This window comes from Salvia hispanica, chromosome 2 (genome assembly GCF_023119035.1).
Source record: "Salvia hispanica cultivar TCC Black 2014 chromosome 2, UniMelb_Shisp_WGS_1.0, whole genome shotgun sequence".
NCBI classification, from domain to species: Eukaryota; Viridiplantae; Streptophyta; class Magnoliopsida; order Lamiales; family Lamiaceae; genus Salvia; species Salvia hispanica.
This window is the reverse complement of record NC_062966.1, coordinates 38,726,629-38,742,669: the sequence shown is the minus strand read 5'-3', so window position 1 is coordinate 38,742,669 and position 16,041 is coordinate 38,726,629. Positions and strand designations below refer to the sequence as shown.

Genomic DNA, 16,041 nt, shown 5'->3' with positions numbered 1-16,041 from the left:
ATTTTTTTACATTTACTTTACTCTCTTACATTTTTTTTTTCTTTTTATCTTTCTACCTTTTTCATTTTTCATTTTATTCTCCCTTTACTTAACTCAGCTAACACAATTTTTCTTAATCTCTGTACGGGAAAAAAACGTCTCAATTACATGGAACGGAGGGGGTATTTTCTTTAGTGAAATATCTTGCCATTGTTTAATACTCCTATTCGAATCCGTTAAATTTGCCTTAATGATTAGGCCAAGATTAGATGGATGCTTTCTTTTCCTCAATCTTTTCACCAATCAAAAAAAAAAAAAACAAAAGTCTCTATTATCAAATTATTGGTGAATGGGACCTAAACAAATTAAATTCCCCAATAAATACACTTCTCTCTCTTCATCCCCCAAAGTCTTCTAGGTCAACCATCAATGAATCCATCTCCCATATTTACGTGTTGATTTCGTGTATCCTTCAAATTTCAATATATACTAATTCAATTTTATTTCATTTTCCCCCAAACGCGTCCTTCAATAACTCACTTAATTTAAGCTCATGCTAATTACTACCTCCGTCCCCCAAATTTTGACACAGTTTACCATTTTGTTCCGTCCCTTAAAATTTGACACACTTCACTTTTAGTATTATTTTTGGCATTGATATTTTAAAAGTTAGAACCCACGTCCCACCAACCTTTTCAACTCACTTTCCATAAACATCTTTTAAAACCCGTATCAGGTCAAAGTGTGTCAAAATTTAGGGGACGAAAGTAGTAAATAACTTAATCCCACATACTTATAAGCTCATGAGTTTGAATTTTCCACAGCCATCAAACATGACCACTTCTCACTAACCAAAAAAAAACTCAATCATCAAACATTTTCATCAAATCAAATTCATCAAATCCAAAATCCCAATTTTTTCAGCTTAATGCTGAAAACACTTTTATCAAACATCATGGGCGCAACCCTCAGCCAGCAATCCGCCGTCGACACTGTCAACCAGTGGCGGTCGCGGCCGCGCCACGAGCTGATCTTCGACTCCGGCCTCGGCGAGATCCGCCAGTACTTCCAGGCGATCGACAAGCTCCACGACGCCAATGCGCGCGGCTCCAACGACCGGCTCCTCGCCACCGCCGCCGACCGCCTCCGATCCGAATTCGACGCCGTCCTCCGCCGCGCCGCCGCCGCCCTCCCCGCCTCCACCACCGAGTGGAGCTCCTCCGTCTCCGACAGCACCGCCAACGCCTTCCGCTTCGAGGACTACCTCGCCGGCGCCGGCGCCGGCGACGCCGTCAGCCCCGACGCCGCCGATTTTCTCAAAAACGTCGCCGCCAGATTGAATTTTCGCGGGAAAATCGAAGACTGCGTTAGGGTTTACAAGAGCGTGCGAAAGCCCCAATTGCAATCTCAGCTGAAACGACTGCGTTTCGATGAGCTGAGAGGCGATTTTCACAATCAGAGGAGATTTATCCAAGACGAGCTCAAGGTGAAGATGGAGCTATGGATTCAGATCTCCAAAATCTGCGTCAAAATCCTCTTCGAGAGGGAGAAGAAGCTCTGCGATCAGATCTTCGGAGACGTCGACGCCGCCGCCGCCGACGACTGCTTCATCGGAACAGTGAAGGACTCCGCGGTCCTCCTGTTCCGATTCGCCGAGGATCTCAGCCAGAGGAACCAGCCGCACCACACGATGGGGGCGGTTCTCGCCGTTTACGACGCGTTCCTCTGGGTGCTCCCCGGCGCAGAGGCGCTGTTCGCCTCTGCGCCGGGGAAGGGGGTCCGGGACGTGTGCTCCCAGGCACACTCCCTCATCCGAGACGACGCCGTCAGGATGCAGTACGAACTTCAGCACGACATCCTCCACGACGCCGCCGCCTCGGACGACCGGGGCGGGGTCCACCCCACCACGAACTTCGTGGTGGGGCAGATCGAGGTAGTGGTGAAAAATAAAGACCTGCTGACGGGGCTGATCAGATCCGCCCCGTCACTGAATTTCGGCGACACCGCAGTTCCAGACGAGGAACTGCGGCAGTACGCCAGTAACAACGGTTTCCTGGAGCAGTACCTGGTCCTGACCGTCATAGTACTGCTCAGGAACCTCGACAAGAAGTCGAGGAGCTACGAAGACCCCTGTCTAGGGCATCTGTTCACGATGAACAACCTCCGTAGCGTCCTGAAGGCGATCGAGGCGTCCCCCGACCTGCAGGAGATGGTCGGGGGACGTCTGATCACCAAGATGAGCGACGACCTAGCGTCCGCCCGGGTGAGCTACGAGACGACCACGTGCGAAAAGTTCCTAACGTGCTTGCGCCGCGACGGGATCTATACGAGCCGTTGCTGCTTCCGATCGCGGCCATCGAAGGCCGCGGTGAAACGGCGGCTGAACAGCTTCAACGAGGTGTACAAGAGAGTTGATGAATTGCATTCTCTTTGGAAGATTCCGGATCTTCAGCTAAGAAATGAAGTTCGTCATCGTATGTCGGAAATTTTGGTACCACGTTATAGAAAATTTATTGAAGAATTTGGTAATAAACCTGAGACAAGGCTACTAGTTGAAGGTAACATGAAGCATCGGCCTGAGGAACTTGAGGCCTTAGTTCAACAAAGATTGTTTGCAAATAGTGATTCTTGATTCTTGATTCTTGATTCATGTGTAAAATATTGTGTTGGAGATATTTAAATTCCACAATTTTTTTCCTTTTTGGCTGTCGTCATGTGTATAATATGGAGACCTTTTCTATAAAATGAAAAGGTTTAGAGTTCAAATATCTCCATTGTTTTACCCTAAATTGGAAAAAGGAAACAAATGACCAATTTCAAATGTAGTGAAAGTGGCATTTTTTTTTTGGTATGATTGAATGCTATAGTTATGATCCATAGATTAGGCTAGGGATGTCGTTGGTCTTGGTCCCAACTTTTTACACATTTTCAATATTTTTTTTTTGTTTTTAATTCATAATCAAGCATAATAGTTTCAAAATTCTAGAATCTAAATCGGATCATAGAGCTAGCATAGGTTTAATCCAAGAGAGATAGTGGTTACGTTCAAAAATCAGAATTGTTAGATTTGATTCCAATTTAATCATGCATCTCTGTTTTTTTTTCCAAGACTCAATTTTTTTTTCTAAAATAGGCTACGTATGCCCTTATCTTTCACAAATTATTTTTTCCCTATTTTTTACTATACTGGTTTTTCTAATTTTATGCCGAAACTAGTTTTTAAAGTTCGAAAATCATGGAACCAAAATCGAACCATAAGACAGTATAAGTTCAACCCGAAAGACAAGGGTTATGGTCCGAAAACTAGAACCTTTCATTCCAATTTAACCAAACATTTTAGATTATTACAAGGCTTCAAGCTTGTTATTGCTAGTAGAAGTCAGCTAAATAAAATTATTTAAAGACCCAAATTGATTTTTAAAGTCGTTTATTTCCGCCTTTTTCGGTGACAACAAAGAAATGGAATTTGGTATGAAATTTCTCAGACATTACTCTCTCTTGCCTACTCCCTCCGTCCCAGATAATTCGATCCAATATTCCATTTCAGGCCGTCCCACATAATTTGTCTCATTTCACTTTTATTATTTTTGGTAGTGGACCTCATATTTCACTAACTCATTCCTACTCACATTTTATTATAAAACTAATACTTTAAAAGTAGGACCCACATTCCACCAACTTTTTCAACTCACTTTCCATTAGATTTGTTAAAATCCGTGTCGGGTCAAAGTGTCCCAAATTATCTGGGACGGAGGGAGTATTAAGTAGTCCCGTTTTTCCATTTTTGTCTCATCCACGAATAAGAGTCCCGGTTCATGATTACCATAAATGATAAAGAGACCCCACGTTCCACTAACTCATTCCGCTCACATATCATTTAAAATTAATATATACAAGTGGGACCCATATTCCACTAACTTTCTTCCACCCACTTTTTTTAACATTTCTTAAAATCCGCGTCATTTAGAAATGAGACTCTTAATCGGCGACTGAGGGAATAACTCTCAAGTACATTAGAGTATTGACTATTGGACTTTTGAATAACGCTGCAATCACGAAGACAGAGTCGCCTCTGCTCCATCACTCCCTTCGTTTGCTCATTTTCTTCAAAAATCGAATTTCCCACACAATTTCTAACCTTCTTCCTCTCAAATTTCATGTTACTAACATTCAACATCACCAAGAATAACACATAAAAGCCTCAAACACCTCTTAAAAATTCAATCTTTACCCCAAATCCAGTCCCTCTCTCTCCCAACCATGTCCGATGCAGTCATCACAGTCATCCTCACGCAGGTCGCCACGATCCTCGAGAAGCAGATTCGCGAAGAGCTCAGCCTCGTCTGCGGCGTCGGCCACCAATTCAAGAAGCTCAGGAGCGAATTCGAGTCGATCAGAGCAGTGATCGCCGACGCAGAGAAGCGTCAGGTGAGAGAAGAGTCCGTCAAAGTCTGGCTCGAAAAGCTCAGAGACGTTTCCTACGACACCGAAGACGTTCTCTCCGAATGGATCGCCGCGATGCAGAAAGTCGAAAGCGACGGCTGCCGTCGCTCTAGAAAGGTAAAATCCCTCTTTCTCTCTCGACTGTGAATAGGGATGTCAATCAGGCCAGCCCACCGAATTTCGGGTCAATCGGGTGCGGGCTAATCGGGCTGTGATTTTTTCGGGTTATAAAAGTTCAACCCTGACCCTAAAAGCTCGGGTTTCGGACTAGCCCCGACCGATAAAATTAACATGAGTTCAATCCAATAAATAATAGTGAGAATTAGTTATATTTATAAAATGTAAAAATATTTAATTATGATAAATTTGAGATATATACTTAAATGCAAATATAAACATGATTTATGCAAAATAAAACATAAACGTCAACAAATTTTAAAGATGTTTAGAAATTTAAATATATTTTTTAGTGAATTTGAAATTTCTAATTTATATATCTATTATTACGTTAATAAAAATTTAATATATAATTTATATATTTAATATATAGAATTGAAAGTTATTTTTCTAGTAATCTATATTATAAAATAACCAATGAAGTGTCGAATTAGAGTCAAACAAATAAAACGATAGAAATTTTATCGGGTTTTCGAGTCTGATCCTAACAGGTTGCGGGTTAATCGGGTGCGGGCTAATCGGGCTAGAAATTTTCAGTCCTAATCCGGTAGATTTGGCGGGCTATTCGGGCCGGCCCACGGGTTGCGGGCTACATTGACGTCCCTAACTGTGAATGAATTGAGCCCTAAATTGGAAATCCCTAATTTCGAATTGGGGATATTTTATGTCTTCAATCCAATTGATTTTTCAAATTCGAGACTGAATTGAAGCAAATAATCAGAAAACAGAATCAAAATTTGAACTTTAGAGGGAAAGTCTTATCAAATTGAGATTTGGCTTCTTTGTTAGGTGACATCTCTCTTCACCATGCCTTGCTTCGGTTTCGATAGAGTTGCATTTCGCCGTGAAATCGCGATGAAGATAAAGAAAATCAACGAGAGGCTCTCCGATATTGCAGCTGAGAAAGTTAGGTACAATTTCAGTGAGGTTTTGAGTAATGAGACTTTGGAGAGGCCCAAAACGGCGTCGTTTATCGACGATGCCGAGGTGGAAGGGAGGGATGTGGATAAGGAGAATTTGATTGGTCGATTGCTGGGGCGCGAGAATCGAGCGAAAGGCCTAAATGTGGTGTCCTTGGTGGGGCTGGGTGGGGTCGGGAAGACGACCCTCGCCCAGCTGGCATTTAACTCTGACGAGGTGGTCAGCCACTTCGACAGAGCGGTGTGGGTGTGCGCGTCCGACCCTTTCGACGAGGTGCGGATCGCGAGGGCGATTTTGGAATTTATCGAGGGGAGTGCCCCTTACTTGTTTGAGCTTGAGACGTTGGTTACTAAAATTAGGAACTATGTGGAGGGGGAGAGGTTCTTGCTGGTCTTGGATGATGTGTGGACAGAGGACTTTAGGAAGTGGGAGCAGCTTTGGATGTCTTTGAAGACGGGGAAGGCCGGGAGCACGATCCTCGTGACCACGAGGAAGGAGAGCGTGGCGAGGATCATGGGGAGTAGCGACCTGATCCGGCTAGGGGGGCTCTCTGTGGCGGATTCGTGGGCCTTGTTTGAGAAGATCGCGTTCCTTGAGAGGAAACGCGAGAGGTTTGAGGAGGTCGGGAGGAAGATAGCGGAGAAGTGCAAGGGGTTGCCTCTTGCAATCAAGGCGATAGCCGGTTTGATGAGGTTTAAAGCCACGTTGAAAGAGTGGGAGGACGTGCTCAGGAGCGAGTTTTGGGAGTTGGAGGAGGCGGAGGCGGAGGGGCTTTTCCCGCCCTTGATGTTGAGCTACTATGACCTTCCTTCGAATGTGAAGCGATGCTTCACATTCTGTGCGTTTTTCCCGAAGGACCACGCCATCGAGGCTAGCAACCTCGTGCAGCTCTGGATGGCGCACGGCTACATGGCCGCCTCGACTGGGAAACTCCCAGTCGAGGCGGAGGCCGAGAGAGTAGGGCAGGGCTACTTGCATACCCTTGCAATGAGGTCCTTTTTCCAAGATGTGGTGAGGGATAGGGATAGGATTGTGAGTGTTAGAATGCATGATATGGTCCATGATTTCGCGCACTATATCGCGAAGAACGAGTGCTCTGTCGTCGAGTTCAACGCGGATTTCCAACGGAGGATGGAGTCCTCGCACAAGCGGGCTCGACACCTAACCGTGGTCCGGGCAGAAGGCAGTCAGTTCCCGAATGTTACTAATGTGGAGAAGCTCTTCACATTGTGGGTTCAGTCTTTCTACGACACACCGCCTATCATATCTCAGCTCGACCGCGTTGATCCGGACTTCATACGCCGTCTCCTCTCCCTCCGGGCGCTGGATTTCAGCCGGAACCGGCTAGGGGAGCTGCCTAAAGAGATAGGCCTTTTGATCAAGCTGAAACACCTCAACTTGTCACATAATCCATTTTGGGAGCTTCCTGAGACATTGTGTGATCTCTATAATCTGCTGACCTTGAAGCTCTCTGGTTGCCATCATCTCCGTAGATTGCCCTCGAAAATCGAGAAACTGACAAATCTCCGACACCTCGAGATCGACAGGACTAGTAGCCTCAAGATGCTGCCAAAGGGAATAGCAGAGTTGGCCTCACTTCAAACATTGAACAAATTCATCATCATGAATGACAGAAGCAATGCTGCTTGTGGGCTTGTGGAGTTGAAGAGCCTGAACAATCTGCGCGGTTGTCTGAAGATCGAGGGGCTCGGGTTTGCAGCAGGCGCAGCTGAGGCGAAGAAGGCCGAGCTGAGGAACAAATCGCACCTCTCTGACCTTGAGATGGACTTCAGCCCTTTGGTCAAGAGTGGTGACAGCCAATACGAGGTGATCGAGGCGCTTGAGGCGCCCGAGAATCTCGAGTCGTTGCAGATCACGTCGTACGGGGGCACGAGCCTGCCTCGATGGATCATGAATCTCGCTAAGCTGCAGAGGATCATCCTCCAAGACTGCCAAAACTGCGCGGCTCTGCCTCCTCTGGCCTCGCTCCCGTTGCTCGTGACGCTTCATTTGGAGGGGCTGAACTCTATGAAGTGCCTTGATTTCGACTCGTTGGGGGCGCGGGCGGATGGGGGCGCCACGGTGGCCTTCCCGGCCTTGAAGAAGCTGAAGATTTCGAGGATGGAGAGGTGGGAGGAGTGGGATGTGAGCGTGGGGGGCGCTGCGATGCCTCGTCTCCGGTGCTTGAAGATCTCGCATTGTGGCAAGGTGAAGGCGCTGCCACCGCTCCTCCGTGGCTCGATGCTGAGGAAGCTGCGAATCGACGGCTGCCCCGTGCTCCATCGGCTCTACAACAAGGAGAGTGGGGAGCTTTGGAGTGAGATTGCACACATTTCAAAAGTTAGAGTTTCTTGAAGATGCATTTCACTAGGAATGAGAATTTGTGTGTTGTTTTGGTGTGGTTTATTTAAATTGTTAATGATATTGTTTGTGAGTTTAAACTTTTGTGTTTTGGGCTTGATTGATATTGTTTCCTAACTTACTCAAATTTCCTAACTTAACTTACTCAAATTTAACAAATTTCCAAAATTATATTTTTACTAAAATTAAACTTAAAAGAGATAACAATGACAGAGAAATGAATTAGCCATAGGATTAAAGTTTTGGCATGGAACAAATTCATATTGTCAAATTTACCTAGTTAAATAATACTTCCTCTGTCCTATTAAAAATGAAACGTTTCCTAAAATGGAAACAACTCTATCTCTACTTTTTCATCTTTCTTATTTTACTATTTCTTCATTAACTCACAAAACGACATTACATAAAATCCCGTGCTGATTCCTAAATGTTTCATTTTAAGCGGGACGGGGGGAGTATTAACATAGAAATACTAAATTACCTATAGATATAATTTTTATTAGATAATCGTAATTGTTTGAATCAGAAGAAAACCAAATATTATGATGTGTGATCGACTTCCTAAGATGCTTATAGAATGATTGAAAGCATAAATAATTTGTATGATGATTGAGATTATAGAGATCAAATAGTTTAAATGTATTTGCTTATTTTATTCTCAATCATAAATATAGTGATTAGTCTAACACTCAACCTGTTGAACATGTGGGGCAGTATTTTATTTATTTTGCAACTGTATTATCTAATATTCTATAGACACAAGTCTCAATCATATATCGACTATAGTTGATTTCACAAGTTCAAATCATGTGCAAACTAGCATTTGATTTCGTTTGATACATATTAAATATTTTAATCGTAGGTTGAGATTACATTTATCGACTCATATGAACGCATTTGATCGTCTTTATGAAGAAATTAAATTATAATTATAAATTATTGGAAGAAGTTTGCTTTTTTCAAAGAAAACAGGTAACGACTTTAGGCATGTTGATCTTATGGAGTATATGTTAAATCGATTGTTTAATCAGAAAAAATATATACAATATCTTTTTTATTTTTTATAAAAATTACTTTTGTACATGATGAAATTTAAAATTGTACAACATTTAATAACTAAATTAGTCTTAAATTTAATAATGTAAATTTTATAAACTCGCCTTAACGACATTATAAGAAATAGAACTCGTGAGGTCGGAACAATGAAGAAGGTCAGAAGGCAAAAGCGGCATGGCAATTGTTGTGGACATTGGATGAAGGTAAAAAACGAAAGTGAACCCCAATCCCAAAATATTGGAGCCAGCGGCGTATCCATTTTTCAGTCTATGATGCGATAAATAATTATAACTTGAGAATTGAATTGAAGCCCTTAAGCCTGAGAAAAGATGGATTTGTTATAAGGTGATCTCAATACATTATTATGAATTTTAGGCACGAATACACCTCTTGTTCTCATGTGGATTCACCGTTGATTGGGGTGATGTTGCCTTGTGGAATCGGTAGTGACCAGTCGGCCACCGATCCTACCTCGATCCGTCATTGTCCGTACTGATCACGTGAAGGAGACAAACATGCAACAACATAGTTTGGGATGTTTATTTCCACATCACACCCCTTATTTAATATTGTACTCATATAAACCACATAAAAGATAATAAAACTATATCAAAATGTCCTTGTTCCATAATATTCTTTCCATCCATATGAATTATGATGGCAATCCAAGTACAATGGGAAATGGCAATGTGACACGCAATATATCAATAATGTCACATACCAATAAATGTGGCACAAATTAAACAGGTAATGAGCTGCATTTTTGTACCTTAGATTTCATACAATGTAGGTGTTTTGTAGGTCTAGGTGTTTATATTAATTTGGATTTCAGACGACAAGAAATAGACTTTTTATTTGGGGTGTGATAATACAACCCAAGCACCCTTTTTAGGTATATTTGTCCACTCTTTATTAGGGCAGACATTATTTTTTTTGCTTTTTTAAATAATTATTATATAATGGTGGAGTTAATCAGTTAGCTAGGGGGACTATGAACCAAACATTTGTCACAAAAGTATCAATGTATAAAAATTATTATTTTCCTTGCGTGACAGATTTTTCAAAATTAATTGCATTTATGTGTACTACCTATGTGTGGTGATTGATGAAGAGTTTAATGCTTGTTCTTTAGGGAAAATTTAGAGGGATGAGTGGTGTTGGAATAAATGAATAATTCAAGTAGTTGTAAACATATTGGGAAAAATACAATTTTCCCTAACATATACTACAAATTTCAATAATATTTCGGTTTCGGTTGGGGCATCATCTAACCTTTTGGTAGAGATATTTTTAAAGAATAATTAAGTATTGAGGAAATATATACGTATTAGCTCTTGCTATTATTGAAACAAAATATTAAAAAAAGATAAATAATGTGCTTTTGATGAATGATGTGAAAGTTCGATTAAAAAAACAAATTCTAGAGTATATTATAAAAATTCCAATAAAATCGAAAGGGGATAAACATTTGATAAAATCCAATAATATTATCTTGGAAAATAGAAGTGTATTTGTATTTATATGCAGAATAAAACAAACCAATCAAAATAAAACGTGCAAGAGAATATGAAAATGGGGACAGCCATGTGAAAGAAACTTGGTTGCTTTGTGAAACATTTAGAAATGGAATACATAAAAACTAGTAAAATATTATTTAGCTATAATGTGACTTGTCATAATTTGAGTCCAAATAAAACAATTTATTTGCTAGAAGTTTAGTAGTAAAACATTCAATTCACCTAAAAAGCCTAATTTTTATAGTGAATACTACACCTTAATTTGATTCAAATCATCATTTATAATATAAACAGAAATTGATAAAAATATAAGAAAATTGAGCATTAAATTATATAATTAATTTATTATTTTTATTAAAATTAAATAAAAATCTTCTATGGCTAATCACAATATAACTACACAACTTTATTATATATTGACTGTCATTTTAGTTCCTATAATAAAATAGACCCTTTTAATTTATAGTAACTATATTAATGATGAGTATGAATGTGATCAAATGAAAACTCTAAATATTGTACAAACTCAAAACTATGATTTGGACTATTGAAAAAGTCAACAGATTACAAAAAACATCAACATGAAAATGTCAACAGAATTTCAATAGTATAGTCAATGATTGATGTTGTGTTGATATTGTGTTGATATTGTGTTAAGATTAAAATCTTGAAATTTTACACTGTGTTGATATTGTATTGAAACTGTGTTGAAGTTGTGTTGAGGAGTTTTGAGTTTGTACGACGTATAAGTTTGCATTTTATCACTACCCATGATAAGTATTTAATAAATTTGTTCACTTATAATATATTTTGAAATAATCACTAACATTAATATGAGTTTTAACTCATTCTCTAATAATATTATTTTAACTATTTTTATTAAACTTATGCCATGTTAATAGGGCTAATTTTTAGTAGATCGATGGAGTACCCCCACAAAAGTGCATGAAAAATTGAAAAATTGTCATTATCATTTTATTTCATTTTCATACGATTACGACTAATTATATTTATCGTAGTTGGACTGTGACATATTTCCCTTTTCAGATCATGCAATTTATTTTATATACACGCATTCTTAGCCTATTGGCTTATTCTATATAATCATTAATTAATATGCGTGATTCATCATTTTCAATGTACTTGTCATTACAATACAAATTATATAAATTTTTTATATGAGTTGAGTTCGTTTTTTTAGCTTTAAGTGGGAAAATAACTCATAGTAGTAATCTATAACATGTGTAAGATAAAATAAATATACTTGAAATTCAACTAGTTTAAATTCTATGAAAGCTTCTAGATTATGCATAAATTAAGCTAAAATATTGGATTTACATGAAATTTGATTAACCCACGTAAATAAATTCCTATTAGTGTAAGGATAATAAATGCATGATCTAATGCTTAAATGCGAGGCTATCAATTTAAATTTTAAATTTCATAGTACATTTTTATATTGAATTGGTAAATCGTAATTTGAAAAATAAAACAAATGATAATTAACTATAAATATGTATTTATCGTTGAACGCTTTATTTTAAGTGGGATATATTTTCTAAGATTGAAAAACAAAATAGACTTTACATATATAGTTTCTTTTTGAAAAGAGAAGGCTTGAACTACAAAAATATGCCGACATATTATTTAATATACACTATTTTTTCAAAGGATAAACGAATAAATTTATATTTTCTTTCAATATCAATTTTCTTATATGTTCATTAAAATTAATACATCAATTAATTGAAAAGGACGGCACCAGTTCCTGTTGTCTTTTACTTCAACCCTTAGCCTATCAATTTTATTTAATTTAATTGATGGAGTCTCCCTTAACTTATTCTTCACTTAATTGACCACTCAATAAAAATATTAAATATGTACATAGAAAGAGTTATTTCAAGAAACATTCTTCCCACTTATTTTCCTTGTTAATTTAAATACGATATTAAAGTAAAAAGATTCGACTAAATTACTTGTGATCAAATCAAACTTTCAAGAAGATACGATCATTAATTCCATAATAACTACAGTACATATTTTTGAAAAATTATTTTTGGAGAGTATTTTTCGTGAAACGTATTTTTTATAAAGGTTTCCAAATTTAGTTCCGTATTTTCGAAATTTTATTTTTAGTTCCATAAAGTAAACATTCAACTAAAATAATTGTGATATAAAATACACAATCAAAGTTATTTCAAGAAACTTTCGTCCCTCAATAATCCTCTTATTTTAGTTGTTAATTTAAATAAGCTAATTAAGTAAAGATTCAACTAAATAACTCGTGATCAAACCAAATATTCAACAAGATACAATACCCATAAGTCATAATCATTAATTCCATAATAAACCCATTCGTTATCAATGCAATCAAATTTAGCTCCAATTATCTTTAGAAAAAAAAATTTATAACACGTATTTTTGACAAAGGTTTAAGTACAATTTTAGTTCCATAATTTTCGGTAAAAAAAATAAATCAGTTCCATATAATATCCATATAGGTTTGTATTAAAATGATAACATCTTTTAAAGTGACACTGTGAAATCACGTATCCAACAATATTATAAACGCAATATTGCTGGATACGTGATTTCAGCTACACATCAATTATATAAACGCAAGACAACAATCTATAGATTGCAGTCTAGTGTATTGATATTTTTGGTCGAGAAAAAAATTGTTGTATAGTGTATTGAATATTATTGGCCGAGAAAATTTACCTTTGAACATTTTTTATGATTGACACATGGCAGCTGATTATCCGTCTATGTGTACAAATGATTGGTTAGGAATGGTAGTATAGTATTACTAGGTGTTGTTATTTTAACGCACCCTAGTTGATGTTTAATTTGTAAAGATTAATTTAAATATGTATTTTAAATAAAACACAGTCAATGATGACGTGTACCCCCACCCCCACCCTCCACCCCCCACCACACCACACCAATCATTGATCCCCTTTTCTCTATAAAATGCACAAAAAAAATTCTTTTTTTCTCCAATCTCTCTTTCATTAAGCAATCCTCTCTCTAAATTGCCTCTTCACTTCAATAAAGCCCAAGCAAGAATATTTGATTTATCTCTAAAACCCATTCATTGATTGAAAGATTCTGTCTTGAACCAGCCAAATTAAGAGAAGAAAAGGTGAAATCTTTCCCATTCTCTCTCTTCGATCGAATTGGGCCTTTTCTCGAATGCCTTTCATGTACACATTCTTCATCCCAGAAGAGTTAGAAGAAGTAGAGTGGGAGAAGGAACGATAGAAAAACAAGAATAAAGATCGAATTTTTATTTCAATTTCTCCCCAATTTCTAGGTAAAAATTGTAAATTTGCTCTCTCCCTCTCTTAATTCCTAATTTCATGAATTACCCAGTTTAAAAGTTTTGATTTTGCTTGTGAATTTGCCTTTTTTTTAGGGATGTCTACGAGTATAATCAACGATTCAATGGTGATGGCTGTAAACGGGCCCTTGAGCACTATTTCGGGCCAGGCCGAGGTGGAATTCGCTACGTGCGCCTGCTGCGGGCTTACGGAGGAATGCACTCTTCCTTACATCGAGACTATTCGCGAAAGGTAATAATTAAAAAAAAAATTCAATCTTGAAAAAAATGGAGTCTAATTCTGTTAAAAAAAAAACCGTTATTCGGAAAAAAATTCAATCTTGAAAAAAATGGAGTCTAATTCTGCTAAAAAAAACCGTTATTCGGAAAAAAATTCAATCTTGAAAAAAAATGGAGTCTAATTCTGTTAAAAATAACCGTTATTCGGGCTTTTTCAGATATGGCGGGAAGTGGATTTGCGGGCTCTGCGCGGAGGCGGTGAAGGACGAGATCGTGAGGTGTCGGAAGCTGATAAGCCCGGACGAGGCCGTGGCCCGGCACATCAGCTTCTGCAGCAAGTTTCGGGCCGGCGGGCCCCCGGAGGACCCGACGGCCCACCTGATTCGGGCCATGGGGAGGCTCATGAGGAAGGGGCTGGAGAGCCCGAAGTCGGCGCCGTGCAGCCCGAGTATTAATAAGCTCGAGAGTATTAATAAGCTCGAGCTAGAGGGCGTTGGCGTGTTTACTCGGTCGGAGAGTTGTATGCCGAGTTTAGCCCTGGTGGATGCCTCGGTGTATCGCGGGTTGGATGAGGGTTGCGAATGAGGTTTCTAAGGGTAATATGGTAAAGTTGGTATAGTTCAGATGAAAAAGAGAAATAAAGAGAAAAAATAGTACTAAGTTGTTTAGTTGAAATGCTTAATTTACGTGTTAGTTTTAGTACTATGTTTTAGAATAATGGAAAATCTTTAACTTTACAATAGTTTGATATGCTACTAATTAAATCATCTTATGGTTGGTGTTATATTTTCATAGTCGTCTTATTTTTTACATTTTGACCTCATTAACTAATTCACCAAATATGCAGTAATTAACTTTAATTATCTTATTGCTCTTAAATTTTCTTTTCTTCCATTTGATTAAAATTTACTAATTAATGATATTCTCTTACAATTACAATTAATTAAAAATTTATTATCAAATACATTACTATAAAATTAGATCTTTTGACTTTTTAAGTTTAGTTTCATAGTACGTTGTTAGGTTAGAATGTTGGATAGTTTAGCCATGTAACATAGAATTAATCCTGAGTTATAAGTCTTAGCTTTTTCTTTTTTTTTTCTCATAATACTCCCTCCGTCCCACAAAGATTGTGGCATTTTTTCATTTCTATTTGTCCCATAAAATCTAACTCATTTCACATTTTACTATTTTTTATAGTTCGGACTAATTCAATCACAATAAATCAGACACATCCTAAAAAGAATGGAACCGGATAAGCATATGACACGAAGCTAGAAAAATGCCTATCTCTTTAATGATGTGTTTGTGCTTTACTTAAAAGTGGGTGCTCTTTGCAGCCATAAACTATAAGATTAGGGCATCTTGGCTTATTGGTGAGTATCTTTTGACAAATTGCTTCAACAATTTAGGGTTCTTTAGAATCATGGGTTGTGAAGTCTTTGTCAAAGCCTCTGTGGACTTGTAAGAGATGTCTCTGTTTTATCATCTCAATTTTAGCTGCCCCCAAACTATATATAGCCAATCTGTCACTTTGCTAAATGTCCAAAATATAATTACTTGCTAGTACAATTTAGATGTGGTCAATAATTGGCTTAGAAAAACTTCATGCAATTCTAATACTCGCTCTGTCCGCGAATAGGAGTCCCGGTTCACTTTTACAATAAATGGTGATAGGATTCCACCTTCCACTAACTCATTCTACCCACATTTCATTTAAAACTAATATATACAAGTGGGACTTTTATTCCACTAATTTTTTTTACTCATTTTTCTTAACATTTCTTAAAATCCGTGTCACCTATAAATGAGACTCCTAATGACGAACGGATGGAGTAATTCAATAGTTCAGGGGTTTTCGCGGATGATTGTCTAAAATTAAATTGACCCGAGATTAATTATGTCACGGGAAAGACCAAGATTCTTGGTTCAAAATTAATCATATGTAATCTTATTCTGAAATTAACTATCAAGACTTTATATGGTGAACAAAATATTTATTATTAGACTCAATCTTATTTAATT

The 16,041-nt window shown here is 38.0% G+C and overlaps 3 protein-coding genes across 3 annotated transcripts; all 3 read left to right on the top strand.

Moving 5' to 3' along the window:
• Positions 1-817: 817 nt before the first annotated feature.
• On the top strand, positions 818-2,677 carry LOC125207406 (exocyst complex component EXO70A1-like). Its single transcript, XM_048106734.1, has one exon. It carries the CDS (start codon positions 908-910, stop codon positions 2,609-2,611), a length of 1,704 nt encoding a protein of 567 aa, XP_047962691.1. The 5' UTR covers positions 818-907; the 3' UTR covers positions 2,612-2,677.
• Positions 2,678-4,038: 1,361 nt separating this feature from the next.
• On the top strand, positions 4,039-7,981 carry LOC125207402 (putative disease resistance protein RGA3). The gene is made up of 2 exons (XM_048106729.1): positions 4,039-4,539; positions 5,389-7,981. The coding sequence occupies exons 1-2, from the start codon at positions 4,240-4,242 to the stop codon at positions 7,873-7,875; spliced, it is 2,787 nt and encodes a 928-aa protein (XP_047962686.1). The 5' UTR covers positions 4,039-4,239; the 3' UTR covers positions 7,876-7,981.
• Positions 7,982-13,461: 5,480 nt separating this feature from the next.
• On the top strand, positions 13,462-14,802 carry LOC125207408. The gene is made up of 3 exons (XM_048106736.1): positions 13,462-13,770; positions 13,873-14,029; positions 14,235-14,802. Exons 2-3 carry the CDS (start codon positions 13,875-13,877, stop codon positions 14,599-14,601), a joined length of 522 nt encoding a protein of 173 aa, XP_047962693.1. The 5' UTR covers positions 13,462-13,770; positions 13,873-13,874; the 3' UTR covers positions 14,602-14,802.
• The last annotated feature ends 1,239 nt before the right edge of the window (positions 14,803-16,041 follow it).

Excerpts from the sequence above, each read along its gene's own strand:
- LOC125207402 (XM_048106729.1), top strand. The coding sequence starts at position 4,240 with ATGTCCGATGCAGTCATCACAGTCATCCTCACGCAGGTCGCCACGATC. Across the intron at positions 4,540-5,388 it reads GCTGCCGTCGCTCTAGAAAG|GTGACATCTCTCTTCACCAT; the intron begins GTAAAATCCCTC and ends CTTCTTTGTTAG.
- LOC125207408 (XM_048106736.1), top strand. The coding sequence starts at position 13,875 with ATGTCTACGAGTATAATCAACGATTCAATGGTGATGGCTGTAAACGGG. Across the intron at positions 14,030-14,234 it reads ATCGAGACTATTCGCGAAAG|ATATGGCGGGAAGTGGATTT; the intron begins GTAATAATTAAA and ends GGGCTTTTTCAG.
- LOC125207406 (XM_048106734.1), top strand. The coding sequence starts at position 908 with ATGCTGAAAACACTTTTATCAAACATCATGGGCGCAACCCTCAGCCAG.